Source organism: Sapajus apella, unplaced genomic scaffold (genome assembly GCF_009761245.1).
Source record: "Sapajus apella isolate SASKATOON/1434 unplaced genomic scaffold, GSC_monkey_1.0 scaffold48, whole genome shotgun sequence".
Taxonomy (NCBI): Eukaryota; Metazoa; Chordata; class Mammalia; order Primates; family Cebidae; genus Sapajus; species Sapajus apella.
The window spans coordinates 15,562,456-15,578,637 of record NW_022436988.1 but is presented as its reverse complement, the minus strand read 5'-3'; the positions used below and the strand labels follow the sequence as shown (position 1 = coordinate 15,578,637).

Below are 16,182 nucleotides of genomic sequence, written 5' to 3'. Positions count from 1 at the left end.
ATGGAACTATTTTGTTTTTTTAAAATTTTTAATTATGGTTACATATTAGTTCATATTTATGGGGACGTTTGATGTTTTGATACAAGCATACAATGTGTTTAATCAAATCAGAGTAATTATGATATCATTTACCTCCAACATTTACCATTTCTTTGTATTAGGAACATTTCAATGCCATTTTGAGTTATTTTGAAATATACAGTAAATTATTGTTAACTATAGTTACCCTACTATGCTACTGAACACTAAATTTTATTCCTTCTATCTAGCTATATTTTTGTACCCATTTACCAGTCCCTACATAACCCTCACTCCCCAGTATGCTTCCCAGTCTCTGGTAACCATCATTCTAATTTATACCTCTGTGAGTTCAATTTTTTATAGCTAGCACATTAGCACATATGAGTGAGAACATGTGATATTAGTCTTTCTGTGCTTACCTTATTTCATTTAACATAGTGTCTTCCAGTTCCATTCATGTTGTTGCAAATGACAGGATTTCATTCTTTTTTATGGCTAAATAATATTCACCTGTGTGTATATACCACATTTTCCTTATCCATTTATCCTTTGATGGGCAACTCAATTGATTCCATGTCTTGGCTACGGTGAATAGTGCTGTAATAAACATGGGAGTTTACAATAAATGCAATAATCTGTCCCATGTTTATTACAGCAGTATTAGATAATCTCTTCCATATACTGATTCCTCTCTTTCGGATGTAGACCCAGCATTGGGATTGATGGATCTTATGGTAGTTCTATTTTTAGTTTTTTAAGAATAACTGCCATACTGTTCTCTATAGTGGCTGTGGTAATTTACTTTCTTACCACCAGTGTCTAAGGGCTCCCCTTTCTCCACATCCTCATCAGCGTTCTTTATTGCCCGTCATTTTGATACAAGCCATTTTAACTGATGTGAGATAGTATCTTATTGTAGTTTTGCCTTGCATTTCTTTGATGATTAGTGATTTGAGTATTTTTTTCATATACCTGTGAGCCATTTGTGTGTCTTCTTCTGAGAAATGTCTATTGAGATCTTCTACCCATTTAAAAATGAAGGTTTTTTTCTCCCTATTAAGTTGTGTGAACTCTTTATATATTTTGGTCATTAATCCCATGTCACATGCTTAGTTTGCAAGTATCTCCCATTTTGTGGGTTGTCTCTTCAGTTTGCTGATTGTTTCCTCTGCTGTGCAGGAGCTTTTTAGCTTGATGTGACCCCATCTGTCCATTTTTGCTTTGGCTGCTTATGCTTTTGAGGTCTTTCTCAGATAATCTTTGCTGAGACCAATGTCCTGGAGTGTTTCTCCAACAGAACTGTTTCATTGTATTTTGCTGGTTAAACCACTGTACTCTTTTGTCAAAGCTCACAGAGCCATAGAATGAATTTAAATTTGAAAAATTTAAAAAGTTAATATATTCTCCTGTTTCCCATGAGGAGTCAGCCATGAGCAACATTTTATTTTTTCGACTTGTGTTTTATTTATTGTTTTAAGGAAAAATAAAGAAATTATTTACACTCCTGACATGCAAAGATATATTCCAATTATAAATATAGCTAATGAAGAGTAAAAGAGCTGAAGCCTATCAGAGCAATTAATAATTTCTGTTTTTGTATGTAGCATGTCTCCTTTTAAAAATCATGATTCACCTAGAGTTACCTATTTGAAAGAACTAAAAAAAAAATTTTAGATTGGAGAAATTACTGTGCTTCACGTATTATTTTTAAAATGGTAAGGCATTTCTAAAAGTGAATAAAAGGTATGGTTCCAGAACAGAGATCAACTAAAAGAATGGGATTTGGATTTATAGCCTTTTCACATAGTCATGGGATAGTTATAAAACAGGTTTAATTGGGGTATAAATAAATTCTAATTAAATGTTTATTTAAATAAAACTAGACAGTAACATCAGAAGGATAGTTCCTTTTCCATGTTTTCACCTGAAAGTTTAAAATGAAGTACAAACACACTCCTGACTAGCTTTGTGTAAAAGCAATAATGAAAACCAAGTGCAGACTAAAATAAATAATGATAAAACTTGACAGAACATTCTGTGATGTGCCCAAAGTGATAATGAGGATCAAAGATTCATTATTTAATTTAATGAATTAAAAAAACAAACCAAGTCAAAATAAAAACATACAAGAAAGAATCAAAATTTTCCCCAAAGCATTAGAACTAATCAATGGAACAGAAGCTGGATCTTTGCAAAGAACAATAAAATGGAAAACCTTTTGTTGTCTTCAATGTGATCTAGAAACAAGAGAGGACAAAAAGCAATGTTAAGTGTTGAAAAAAGATCATAATAGTAGATACAGAGCTCTGACAATTATAGGTAAATATTGTATGTGCTGGTATGTAAAATGAATCAGTGTGTAAGGAACATTACAAATTTCAAGGAAAAGTTGGTAAATATTTTTTCACTACTCACCCTTCCTTTGTCTTGTAGCTGGGTCAAATCTTTTCTAACTTTCTGCTGGGTCAAAGTTTTTTTCCTCTGTTCTTCCTGTAAGAAATGTGGGAAGCCTGGCTATTGTACTCAGTGTGGCCTTCATTTTGGGGCTGATTGAGACCTGCTTTAACCTTCATTTCAGGGCATATTGGGGACAGCTGTCACATTGGCATAGGAGACACGCAGAGAAGTCCAGCTGAGATTGTTACTGAAATACCAGGGGTTCAGTCTAGGTCCTGCTGCTTCCTGCACAGAAAGCCAATCACTGAAACAACGATTATTGCCGAGGAAGAAGGCTTTGATTGGGTGCTGTAGTCAAGGAGATGGGATATCAATCTCAGATTAATCTCCCTGAGTGACTAAAATTAGAGGTTTATATGGCAGGGAAGAACTATAACAATGTGTAAGAAAACAGAACTAAGAATAAAGAAGCAATCATGGAGAATGAGGGGTCCAGCATTTTATTGTCTGGATGTGGTGATCTGGTGAGTTTCAGTTCTTTGATATTTTTTTGAGATGCCTGAGTGTCTTTCCTGAGGTGGGAACTTAGATAAAACCAATGCGAGTTTCAGACTTTAAGACCACAAGAGTCCATTTCTGTGTTTATCCAAAAGAACTGTCTACGAGACTATTGGGTTGATTTCAAGAATGTGCTGTCCCAATAGATGAGCTCCCTTGCTGACTGACAGAACTGTGAGCTAAATAAAATGGTTGTAGTTTCAAGGCATAAAGTTTAGGGTGATTTTTATGTAGCAAAAAGCTAACTGATGTGATAGGTATTGCCAATTTTCCAAAGTGACTCTGCCAGTCTACCTTCTTGGTAGCAGTGTGTGCTAGAATCCATTACTCTGCCAGTTCTTCAATACCTTGTATTTTCAGGTTTTTTTGTTTTGTTTGAGACAGTCTCACTCTGTCACCTAGGCTGCCTCTGTTTTTCAAGGTGCAGTGTGTATATGGTATTGTTACTCATTTTGTTTTATTTTACTAATAGCTAATATTGTGAGGTTTATTTATTTATTTATTTGTTTGTTTGTTTGAGACAGAGTCTCACTCTGTCACCCAGGCTGAAGGACAGTGGCATGATCTTGGTTCACTGCAACCTCTGCCTCCCAGGTTTAAGTGATTCTCCTGTTTTAGCCTCTCCTGTAGCTGGGACTACAGGCACCCACCACCATGCCTAGCCAATTTTTATATTTTTAGTAGAGACAGGGTTTTGCCATGTTGGTCAAGTTGGTCTTGAACTCCTAACCTTAGGTGGTACCTCTGCCTCAGCCTCCCAAAGTGTTGGGATTACAGGTGTGAGCCACCATGCCTGGCCAGGTAATTTTTTTTTTTTTTTTAATTAAAATGTAGCCATTGTTGAGAGTAGTTAGCGACATTGTATTGTGTGGTTTTAGTATGTATTTTCCTGATGACTAATAAAGTTAGGTGCATTTTAATATGTTTATTGCCAGTGATAGCCTCTCAGAGTAAAGTGTTTACTGAAAGCTTTGTCAGTTTTTCTGTTATCTACCTTTTTCCTATTCCTACATAAGGCCTTTTTCTCTATTCTGCATGAGAGTCCTTTTGGAATATAGTATTGTAAATTTTCTGTGGAAAAATGGTTTTGAAGTTCTAAAGTACTGACTTAAAAACAATTTTGGAGCATATTCAATTCAGTGTTAAGCGAATTTATTTCATTCTATGGAGAGAGTTTTGGCACTTCTGACTGATGCTATGATTTAAAAACATTTATTTTAGTTGTGTTGCTGGTAATATATTGCTTGACAATGTCCTTCTCTCTAAGATAGTATATCAGATAAAGTGCCTTTTAATTTTTTTGAAAATGTAAAACTTCTGTATTTGATAACCATTAGTTTATAAGAGATTCTTTGCTTTATGTCAGTTTGACCAAATGCCAAATAATTTTAAAAAATAAGTGGACAGAAAACCCTAACAACCAAACAAACAAGTCTGCTAAAAAAATAAACGAAATAAAATGTCAAAAGCCAGTTTTCATTATACAGTATTCAGATGTCTGTTTTCATGTCTAGCCTGAGTTATTACATATTTTATCGTGATTCTGTTTGCCTCTTAAACAAGAAATGTGCAGACATGTTATTTATTCATGCCATTGGAACTTAATTATTTTCAGCTTTGCTTTCTATGTAATATTTTCTTAGACTTCAGTGTTTTATTTAAGTCTTTTTTATTTTCCATTTTGGACATTTATTGTGGTATTCTTTTTTTGAGGTAGTATGAGAGAACAAGAACTTTTCTAAAACAGCATAAAAAAAGTAAATGTTAAGACTGTTTACAGATTGCTTCCAGTTCTGTGTTACTTGTGGATTACAAAGTGGGAACATTGAACTTCAAAGTACATCTGGCTGCTGTTACAAAATCAGAAAATAGATTGCTTATTTCCCCCAAATAGACTCAAGAACATACGTTGCCGTGAATAATTCCCATTGCATATTAAAAGTGGTTACAAGACAAACTCAATACATTATAAATGAATAACAACAGAATTTGTTGTTTACAGTGTTCATTGTTGCTTTAAAAATTAGAATAGACATTTTCTATTTTCTTGTTAACTTGAGAAAGGAAATTTATGATGCCAGAATGAGTCTTTAACTTCTTTATTTAATGGCTTTTAAAGATGAAGAAGATGAAATAGGAGTTACTTCTGCAGAGTTGAAATGCTGCATTGTAATTAGCTGAACCAATATTTTGTACCCTGCTTATAAATGTAGAGCTGAATAAAAATAAATCACAGATGGTTTTCTTGGCTTTGGTTTTAAATTTTAAACTTAATTAGAGCTTGAGCATCGTTGAAAATTCCTGTTTCCTCTTCCTTTTTATTTTTATTTTTTACTTTTATTTTTTTTTTAATTGTACTTTAGGTTCTGGGGTACATGTGCAGATCATGCAGGATTGTTGCATAGGTACACACATGGCAATGTGGTTTGCTGCCTCATCCCCCTGTCACCTACATCTGGCATTTCTCCCCGTGTTATCCCTCCCCGACCTCCCCACCTCCCCACTGTCCCTCCTTTGGCCCCCCCACCAGACCCCAGTGTGTGATGCTCCCCTCCCTGTGTCCATGTGTTCTCCTTGTTTAACACCCATCTATGAGTGAGAACATGTAGTGTTTGATTTTCTATTCTTGTGTCAGTTTGCTGAGAATGATGGTTTCCAGATTCACCCATGTCCCTACAAAGGATACAAACTCATCATTTTTTATGGCTGCATAGTATTCCATGGTGTATATGTGCCACATTTCCCTTGTCCAGTCTATCATCAATGGGCAGTTGTGTTGGTTCCAGGTCTTTGCTATTGTAAACAGTGCAGCTATGAACATATGTGTGCATATGTCTTTATAATATGAATTAGGGTTTTGTATTTTTGCAGAATTGCATGTATCTTTGAAGAACTTACCTTCTATGCTGCTTTATTCAAAACCCTGCAACCTTCCAAAAATAAAGAATTATTACTTTATTATTTATTTTACTTTATATATATTGTTACTATATATATGTATGCATAATTTGACTTTTCATTTTTAATTTGGATGTCCTTTATTTCTTTCCCTTGTCTGATTGCTCTAGCTAGGACTTTCAGTACTATGTTGAATAACAGTGATGAAAGTGGGCATCTTGTCATGTTCCAAATCTTACAGGAAAGCCTTTTAGTTTTTCCTTATTCAGTGTAGATATGAGCTATGGGTCTGTTGTATATGACTTTTGATGTGCTGAAGTAAGTTTCTTTTTTCTCAGAATTTTCAGGATTTTTGTCATGAAGGGATGCTGAATTTTATCAAATGCTTTTCAGCATCAATTGAAATGATCATATGGTTTTTGTCCTTTATTGTGTTGTTATGATTGATCACATGGATTGATTTGCATATGTTGAACTATCCTTGCATCCCTGGGATAAATCCTACTTGGTCATGATGGTCTATTCTTATGGATAATCCATGTGTGAATGAGAAGAATGTTTACTATGCATTCATTGGATGAAATGTTCTGTAAATATTTATTAGGTTCATTTGGCCTATAGCATAGATTAATTTGATTTTTTGTTGTTGTTGTTGTACATTTTCTGTCTGGAAGACCTGTCCAATGCTGAAATTGGCTATTGACGTCACCAGCTCTTACTGTATTTGTCTCTCTCTCTCTCTCTAGCTCTACTAATATTTGCTTTATATATCTGGGTGCTCCAGTGTTGGGTGCATATATATTTATAATTGTTATATCCTCTTGCTGAATTGACCTTTATATCATTATATAATGACCTCCTTAATCGCTAAACATTTTTCCCTGGAAATCTATTTTGTTTTATGTAAGTATAGCTACTTCTGCTCTTCTTTGGTTTCCATTTGTATAGAATATCTTTTTCCATCCTTTTTATTTTCAGTCTATGGTGTCTTTATAGGTGAAGTGTGTTTCTTTTAGGCAGCAGATCATTGGGTGTTGTTTACTTTTTATTTTCTTTCTTTTTTTCTGTTTTTGAGATGGGGTCTGGCTCTGTCACCGAGTCTGGAGTGTGGCGTGATCTTGCCTATTGTAACCTCTGACTCCTGGGTTCAAGCCATTCTCCCACCTCAGCATCCCAAGTAGCTGGGATTACAGGTGCATGCCACTATGCTCAGCTAATTTTCATATTTTTTTGTAAAGACAGCGTTTTGCAATATTAACCAAGCTGGTCTTGAACTCCTGAGATCAAGCCGTCCACCCACTGTGGCCTCCCAAAGTGCTGGGATTACAGGCATGAGCCATTGCATCTGGCCTAGGTGTTGTTTTAATTTGCTACTCTATGTCTTTTGCTTGGAGAGTTTAGTTCATTAAAATTCAATGTTATTATTGATAAGTAAGGACTTCCCTCTGTCATTTTGTTAGTTGTTTTCTGGTTGTTTTGTGGTCGTCTCTTCCTTTTTCCTTCTTTCCTGTCTTCCTTTTAGTGAAAGTAATTTATCCAGGTGGTACGTTTTAATTTCCTGGTTTTTATTTTCTGTGCATCTGTTGTAGGTGTTTTGGTTTGAGGTTACCATGAAGTGTACATGTAATTTGATGCATTATATTTAACATCTGATGACAACACTGATTGGATAAACAAGCAAAGAGAAAACTAATGAAACTCTACACTTTAACTTCATCCCCCCACTTTTTAACTTTTTGTTGTTTCTATCTTATTGGACTATGTCTTGAAAAATTGTTACAGTTATTATTTTTGAGTGGTTCATCTTTCAGTCTTTTTTATTTCAGATACAAGTAGTTTACATAACACAATTACAGTGTTGTAATAGTGTGTGTTTTTCGGTATACTTACTATTAACCAGTGAGTTTTATACCTTTAGATGATTTAGTATTGCTCATCATGTCCTTTCCTTTCAGATCAAAGAAATTCCTTTAGCATTTCTTGTAGGATAGGTCTGGTGTTGATCAAATCCCTCAAGGTAATTTTTCCTGGATATACTATTCTAGGAATAAATCATTTTTTCCTTAGCACTTTAAGTATGTCATGCCACTCTCTTTTGGCCTGTAACATTTCCACTGATAAGTCTGCTGCCAGAAATGTCTGGAGCCAAGGCCTGGAATTGGTGACCCCAGAAGCCTGCTTGGTGCTCTTCCCTACTATGGCCAAATTGGTATTCAAAGTTGAAAGATACTGTTCCCTTTTGTCTTCCCTCTCCCTTCCTCAAGCTGAGGAGGTTTCTCCTCATAGGCACCACATCTGGAAATGTGCTGGATCATACTTGAAGCCAGCATGACACTAAGTCTTACCCCAGGTTTATGGCAAGTACTGCCTGGCTGTCACTACTGAGTATTCAGAGACCAAGGGCTCTTTAGTCAGCAATGAATTCTGCCAGGAATGAGTCCTTTCTTTCAAGGTAGTGGGTTCCCCTCTCATCCAATGTGTGTTTAGAAATGTTTTTTGGGAGCTAGTCCCTGGACTGGGGGTCTTGGGACTCTGCCTAGTGCCATATTCTACTGTGGCTGAGCTGGTATCCAAGTTGCAAGACAAAATTCTTTTTACTCTTCCCTCTCCTCTCCTTAGGCAGAGGGAAGGAGTCTCTGCCAGAGCAGCAAACTGTGCTGCCTGGGGTTTGGGTGGGCATGGCACAGCACTTTTTTGGCCACCCGGGCTGGTGTGTCACTATGTCACGTGTACTCCCAAGTCCATTGGCTTGGAGCCCAGCATAGCATCAAGGATTGCCTAGAACTTGCAGTCCTTGTGACCTAGACTGGCTTTCAAGTTTATTTAGGATGCCAGTGTACTTTAGTCCATTGTGGTGGTGGAGTCAGAATTCAGGTTCTGACTGCCGAGATGAATGATTTGCCTCTGGCTAGGGTTGGTCTAAATGTTCCCTCTGTGGGTGCAGGCTGAGTTCTGCCTTGTGTTCCTTTCTGCTGTAACAGGACAGCACTGAGTTTCAATGCAAAATTCCACAATCACTGTGCTCTCCCTTCCGCAAATACACAGATTCTCTCTTCAAGCCATGTGGCCACTGCTGGGGAATAGGGAAAGGGTGATGTAGGCGATTTAAGACTGTCTTTTCTACCTTCTTTGGCATCTCATTTCTTAATATGCTAAAACCAGGTACTGTGATCACTCACCTGGCTTTTCCTTCTTATGAAGGTGCTTTTTTGTGTGACTAATTGTTCAATTTGGTGTTCATGCTGTGGGGAAGATTGCTAAAGGCTTCTATTTGAACATTTTGCTCTGCCTCTTTGATTGCAGTTGACTTTTATAGGTTGGTTTGGCATCTGGCAATTTGGCCAAACTCTTATTAGCTCTATTATTTATTTGTTTATTTATTAATTCCTAGAGTTCTATGTAGGTAGGTATCTGAAAATGATGAGGTGTTCTACTTTTACTTTTTTTGTACCCTCTTCTTTCTTCCCATCCTCCTCCTCCTCCTTGTCTTCTCTTAAAAAAAATGCTGTTTAGGATTCCACTACAGTGTTGAATAGGAGCATGGTCTAGTGGGTGGTACTCCTTGTATTGTTCCCAGTATTAAAGGGAATGCTTTCAGTTTTTCGTGTGTGTGTGTGTGTGTGTGTGTGTATGTGTTTGTGTTTGGAGACAGAGTTTCGCTCTTGTTGCCCAAGCTGGAGTACAATGGCGCTATCTCGGCTTACTAGAACCTCCGCCTCCCGGGTTCAAGCGATTCTCCTGCCTCAGCCTCCTGGCTGGGATTACAGTCACGTGCCACCATAATCAGCTAATTTTTTGTATTGTTAGTAGACATGGGGTTTCACCATATTAGCCAGGCTGATCTGAAACTCCTGATCTCGGGCTATCTGCCCGCTTTGGCCTCCCAAAGTGCTGGGATTACAGACGTGGGCCACTGCACCTGGCCAGTTTTTCATGTTAATAATGCTTATAGTTTTTTTTTTTTTTTTTTTTGGTAGATTCTATTTATCAAATTAAGAATGTCTCTTTCTATTATTATTTTGTCAGGCTATTTTTTAAAAATCTTGAATGGTTGCAGAATTTTTGAATTCTTACCTTTTGACAGGATTATATAGTTTTCTCCTTTAATCTATTAATATAAACTCCACAATATGTTATTATTTTCATTATATTATGCTTTTGTTCATTTTACTTTAAGTAGTTATATCTTGATTAAGTGGATTTAAAATATAAGATTAAAAGTCTTATGTATTTAGGTAACCATTTACCGTTTATGGCATATTTGGGTAGAGTTTCCATCTGGTGTTATTTTCAGGTGTTTACAGTTCTTTTTCTCACAGTTTCTCATAAACGTCTCTCAAAGTACCTGGCACATGATAGACATTTAGTAAATAATTGTTGAAAGAATATGATATAACCCCAGGTATGACACAAGAAATAATTTCTTTGAAGGATCTCTGATATTGTCTTCTAGTTACCTATGTCCTCTCAGATTTTTTTGTCAAAACTACCATGGTTTTGTCTATGTAAGGCGGAAAAGTAACTGTTGAGATGGTGAAACTTTTCTCAGCTTGATATTTTCTAATCTACACAAAATAATTTTCACGTTTCTCTTAAAAAAGAACAAATAATCTCTTCTTTCTAAAATATGTTTATAGCTTCTATCTAATAGCTGGTATCATTTTAAATTCCATGGTGATTTCATTTAGCTAGTCTCAAATAACCACTAACTTTTTTGCAATGTCTTTTCACAGAAACTCAGCATGATCCTGTTTCTTTTTTTCTCAGGATTAACATTATTTAAAAAGCATTTCTTTCCCTGCATGTATTTAAACTATACAGTAATCAGAACTGCCATTTAACTAGACTAATCAATAGTATTTAGCCTCCCGAAATAAAGTATAAGATAATTATTAATTTGGTTTGTGCTATCTTATTGAAAAAAAAATTTTTTTTTTTACAATTTTTATGATGAAAATATTCAAGTGGAAGAAGAATAGTACAACAATAACTTACTACTGCTTTCTTTTAAATTTTGTGATTTTTGCCTTCTTGGAACTATTTGAAAGTAAGTTGTAAATATTATAATACTTACTCAGGAAACACCAGTCTCTTGGCTGAAGTTTCCTTGATTATCATTTTTTTTTTCCTCTTGATTATCTTTTTACTAAAATGTTCATCCTCTAGTGGAGTCTAGAATATTTAATTATTTAATTTCTGAATTCTTGCATGTTTCAAATGCAAGAATTTGTCTTATGGTCTTGATTCTTGAAGGAATTGTATATAAAATATTTGATTTGCATTTTCTTTACCTCAGTTCCTTAAATATAATGTTTTGTATGATGTATGTTACAGTTGAGAAATGCGATATACACTTTTCATTTTTAATAAATATATAATAAATAAAAATTATAAACATCTTATTCTTTTTGAGGGTCCAGAGAATTAAAAAAAATTCACAAAGTTTAATATTTGGATTTTTATTATATTATACTCTGAAAGATATTCATATATTGCATTGGATTTTGTTCAATATATTCTACATTCATCTCTCAGCATCAAGAATTGATTGGTTGCAGAACATCCCCCTGCCTTCCCATGGATACCAAAATCAGCAAATGCTGATGTCCTTTACATAAAGTATAGTATTTGCACATAACCTATGAATCATTAAGTAATCTCTGTGTAACTTATAGTACCTAATTACAATATAAATGGTATGGAAATAGTTGTTATACTATATTATTTTCTAATTATTATTATTTTGAATATTTTCAATCTGGTTGGTTGAATATATGGATGTAGAACCCATGAATATGGAGGGCCAGCTGCTTATGTTTCAGGGTTGATGGTCTTAGGTCAGTTTTCCAAGGTAAAGAGTAAGAATATTTAATATGATGTTTCAGGTATTATTTTATTTTAGAATATTTTCTTAATAATTTAAAATATTTAGTTGCATTTATTTTATTTTCTTCAGGGAATCCAATTATACGTTTATTGTATTCTTGTTTCTCATTGTCTTTATCTATTTCTCTTAGATCCTTTTTAAATATGTTTTTATTTCTGATTTATTTCCAGGTTTTTGGCTTCAGGTCCTATCTCCTTTATCTCTTGCTGTCACTATAGTTATCTTTTCTCTCTTGTACAACTCTTTTTTTTTTTTTTTTTTTTTGAGATAAAGTCTTGCACTGTTGCCCAGGCTGGAGTGCAATGGCGCGATCCCTCTGCCTCCTGGGTTCACGCGATTCTCCTGCCTCAGCCTCCCGAGTAGCTGGGATTACAGGTGCCCACCACCACACCCAGCTAATCTTTGTATGTATGTGTGTGTGTGTTTTTTTTAGTAGAGACAAGGTTTTGCTGTGTTGGCCAGACTAGTCTTGAACTCGTGACCTCATGATCTGCCTGCCTCAGCCTCCCAAAGTTCTGGGATTACAAGCGTGAGCCACTGTGCCTGGCTGTACAACTCTTAATTTAGTCTTCATTTCTTGGATGATTTTTGTGTTACTCTTCCATGTTTTTTTTCCCTGAGTCTGGTCACCATCTTTCTATTTTTGTCTTTGTTTTGTAGTATTTTTATGCCTGAAGTTATTTAAAAGTTATATTTGAATATGTGTTGTCCTAGTGGTGGTGGAACAAAAATATAATGAAGTATTGACCTGTAGGAGAGTGTCCTACTTTAAGTGGGTTGCACAAAAATCCTTATGTATGATTGTGGGGAGACATGGGAATCAAAAAGAGGGCTGTACTACTCTTTTCCTGTTCTGCTGGCAGGTTTTGATTTTGATTTTCTATTTTATGTAGTAAGTTTTTGTGGATATTGGATTATTTTTTCTGTTCATGATTATCTATTATATTTTTCTGAACAAGCAATAGCCCGTGATCACGTGGGAAGTGGTAGTGGGTGGCTTACTTTATTTCTTAGTTCTGGACAGACCTCTTCTTCTGCTACACTGAAGTTTAATTTCTTTAACAAATGCTGCCTTTTGTGGTTGTCGGCCCAGCTTGTCTTCTTTTCTTTTTTTTGAGATCCAGTTTTGATCTTGTCACCCAGACTGGAGTACAGTGGCATGATCTCAGCCCACTGCAACCTCCACCTCCTGAGTTCAAGTGATTCTTCTGCCTCTGCCTTCTCAATAGCTGGGATTACAGTCACCCGCCACCATGCCCAGCTAATCTTTGTATTTTTAGTAGAGACAGGGTTTCACCATGTTGGTCAGACTGGTTTCGAACTCCTGACCTCAGGTTATCTGCCTGCCTCGACCTCCCAAACTGCTGGGATTACAGGCATGAGCCACTGTGCTTGGCCATGGCTTGTCTTCTTTTGACTCTTTGATTCTGTCTTGTTTCTGTAGGGCCCTTATTTCAGCTGCTTTTTTCTTTCCCTTTATCATGGACAACCTTCCTTCAAAGGTGCTTCTATCTCAGAAGTGATTCCTTCCTAGAACTGCCTTTCTAGTTCTTCCTAGTTTACAAGCCCCTCCTTTTGTGTCCATGTCTGGCACTCTGAGCTATTAAGTTTTTTTGTGTGGCCCACTTAAGGTAGGCCACTCCTTTTGACAGGTCAGTATTTGATGATGTTTAGTTTCCCCACTACCAGGACCCCAAGGTACTTCCTTTTTTCCCCATGTTATCACCCTGCTTTGGCTCAGGATCTAATTCTGCTGATTTGTTATCTTTATTTGGCCACCTACATGTTAATCCAGGGATTTGTATTCACTTTCTCCTTGTTATGATGTAGTCATGGATCATAGGCATTTTTATTTGGTCTCAATCTGTATGCATCTTGGGAGGATAGGGAGAAACATTTAAATTCATACATTTGCCATTATCTGGCGTCCAGGTGAAAGAGAATTGTTTTGTGTATTTCTTCTAATCTAGATGCTAAAATAATTACGCTTTATATCCTGTCTATTGCTATACTCTTTTTAAGTTTTACTTGATTAGATTCTAATGTGAATGTTATGACTTTTACATTTTTTGATTGATTCTTTATTCACACTTATCTTTATTGTCAAAATGAGTGTGGATTGTTCATTTTCAAGAATTGTTAACCACAATAAATCCTTTGGGGAGCTTTTTGAAAACACAATGGGATTTTGGAGAAGTGGAACCCAATAATTTATATTTGAAAAGTTTATCACTTGATCCTAATAGTACACTCCAGGATGTGAAAAGAAAAATTTTAAAGAAATGCAGTTGAACAGAGTTTAATGAGCAAAGAATAATTCATTGATCAGGCAGCCTCCGAATCATAATAGATTCAGAGAGACTGCAGCACTACCACATGATTGAAGATTTGTGGACAGAAAAAGGATAGTGACATATGTAATATGGAAGCAAGGTACAGAAACAGCAGGATTGGTTACATTTGCCTTATTTGAATCTGGTTTGAACAGTTGACTGCCTTTGATTCACCAAAACTCAGTGAGTGGCACAAGAGTAAGCTGCAGGTCTGTTTACACATCCAGTTAGGTGACAGTTTGCCACGCATTGAGAAACCTTTAGGCCAAATTTAAAATATGTGTGGAGGCAGCTTTAGGTTAACCTTAATTTAACAAAGGTAAGAACCACCACCCTAGGCTGAAGTGATGGTTAGTGTTCTTGTACTTTGTGAGATTATCCATGTAGTAATTTGCAAGTTTATGATATGAAGAAATTAGACTTTCATGGTAATGATTTTTAATTAACATTTTATTTGTGAGCAAAATAGATGAGATAACTATCAATGCATCTACTTTATCATATCATATATTCATGTAATAAATATTTTATTGAAGGGCTGCTATACATCAGATATTGTGCTAGACACCAGAGATATAAAACTGAGATGACATCATCCTTGTACTCCCTCTGTTCAAAGAGACATGTGGAGATATACTGATAAACACTCTAAGTATTACATAAGGGCTATGAGATAGTGGACATAGGATACGTTAGGAGCTGATAAGAAGGTGGAATCAGGTATAGTTTACTCCTGTCATTCCTCTTGTTTCTTCCCTCTTTCCAAAGGAATATTCACTGGGCACTCTGTTGGGTGCTAGGGATAGAGTGGAGAACAGGGTAGTCATGGCCTCTGCTTTCAAAGTCCACACTGTTTCGAAACAGATAGATGCCAGATTGTAAAAAGGAACCAGCATCTAAAGTACTACTGGAGAAGTAGGAACTAAGTTTCTTGGGGGAGATGATTCTAAATTCTGAGTCTTGAGTAAGTTAACCATGTGAAGAAGTTGGGGGAATGATTTTACAGGTTGCAAAAACTCAGACATGAGAGAGAGTATAGTGTTTTTAAGTTAAAACTAATTGTCTGGTGTCCTTGGAATGTGGGGTATGGTGGGAATTTTGTGTTCTCTTTGCTATTAGAGAGGTATGTTTAAGGATTCATATATCAAATATATCTGGTAGTGCAGTGATTAAATTGAGACTCTAAGAACCAGTAGGCGTGTGCTTATAGGGTTTGGAGGGCTGGGCAGAGAAATTCAGAGGTGGAATGCCATGAGAACATCTACCATGTTCTGGTAACATAAGTCATTCTGGATTCTGGGGGCAAAAAATGTGAGGTGAAGAGTAGTGGAAGATGAGAGTGGGTAGTTAGAGAGAGGATCATGAAGGTTCATTTTGCATGCAAAGGAGTTTAGGTTTTATGATTTATTTATAGGGAACCACTAAAAATGTATCACATAATAACTATTCCAAAAATATTAAGAAATACAGAAAATGTTTTCATATGGCAGCTTAATTCTATATTTTATCAAATAATAATTAAAACTCCAAAATTAATAAATCCTTATTTTGTTTTATTTTTAAATTTTCAGATAGAAAATCCTCGATACCTGAGACAGAAGCCTATCCCGGTTTCTCTGGTATGTGAGAAATCTGTTGGAGTTTTTCTAGGGACAGGTATTTTAAAATAAAATAATCACTAAGTTATTTACAGAAAATAATGCAGATCTGCATCAGAAAACAATAGTTTTTGAATCTTATCACTTGGAAGTTATTACTATGATTATTTTGCAAAGTTAGTATAATTTTGGTATGGGCTTCAGGCAATTTAGAAGTTTTCTTTGGGTTAAGGATAAACCAGATCTGAAAACATATTAAATAACTCCTCATTTATTCTGCAGATGACTCCGAAACTCAGCCTGAGAAAATCCAGCAGTTTCCATGATGATCATTTTCTCTCTCGATTACGTGAGAAAGAGGTAGGATTGAGATATTGCTGATAAACCTAATTCATAATGCAGTTTTAATATTTTATATAATCTAGATTTTCAGGTTTTAGTTAAAATAATGGTATATTCTAAGAAGAGGTTACACTTGAAACAAATATAA

General features: G+C 35.6%; 1 protein-coding gene across 11 annotated transcripts in view; it reads left to right on the top strand.

Annotated features, from left to right (window-relative positions):
• The window catches only part of CEP112 (centrosomal protein 112), a 641,834-nt gene that overhangs the window by 74,964 nt on the left and 550,688 nt on the right, over window positions 1-16,182 (top strand). For all 11 annotated transcript variants that reach the window (XR_004257837.1, XM_032242004.1, XM_032242007.1 and 8 more), the window contains 2 exons: window positions 15,666-15,713; window positions 15,975-16,052. Coding sequence is in view for 10 of the 11 variants with exons in the window: in XM_032242004.1 (XP_032097895.1) it covers window positions 15,666-15,713; window positions 15,975-16,052 (126 nt within the window). In the remaining variant the exon portion in view is untranslated. The remainder of the gene's footprint in view (window positions 1-15,665; window positions 15,714-15,974; window positions 16,053-16,182) is intronic.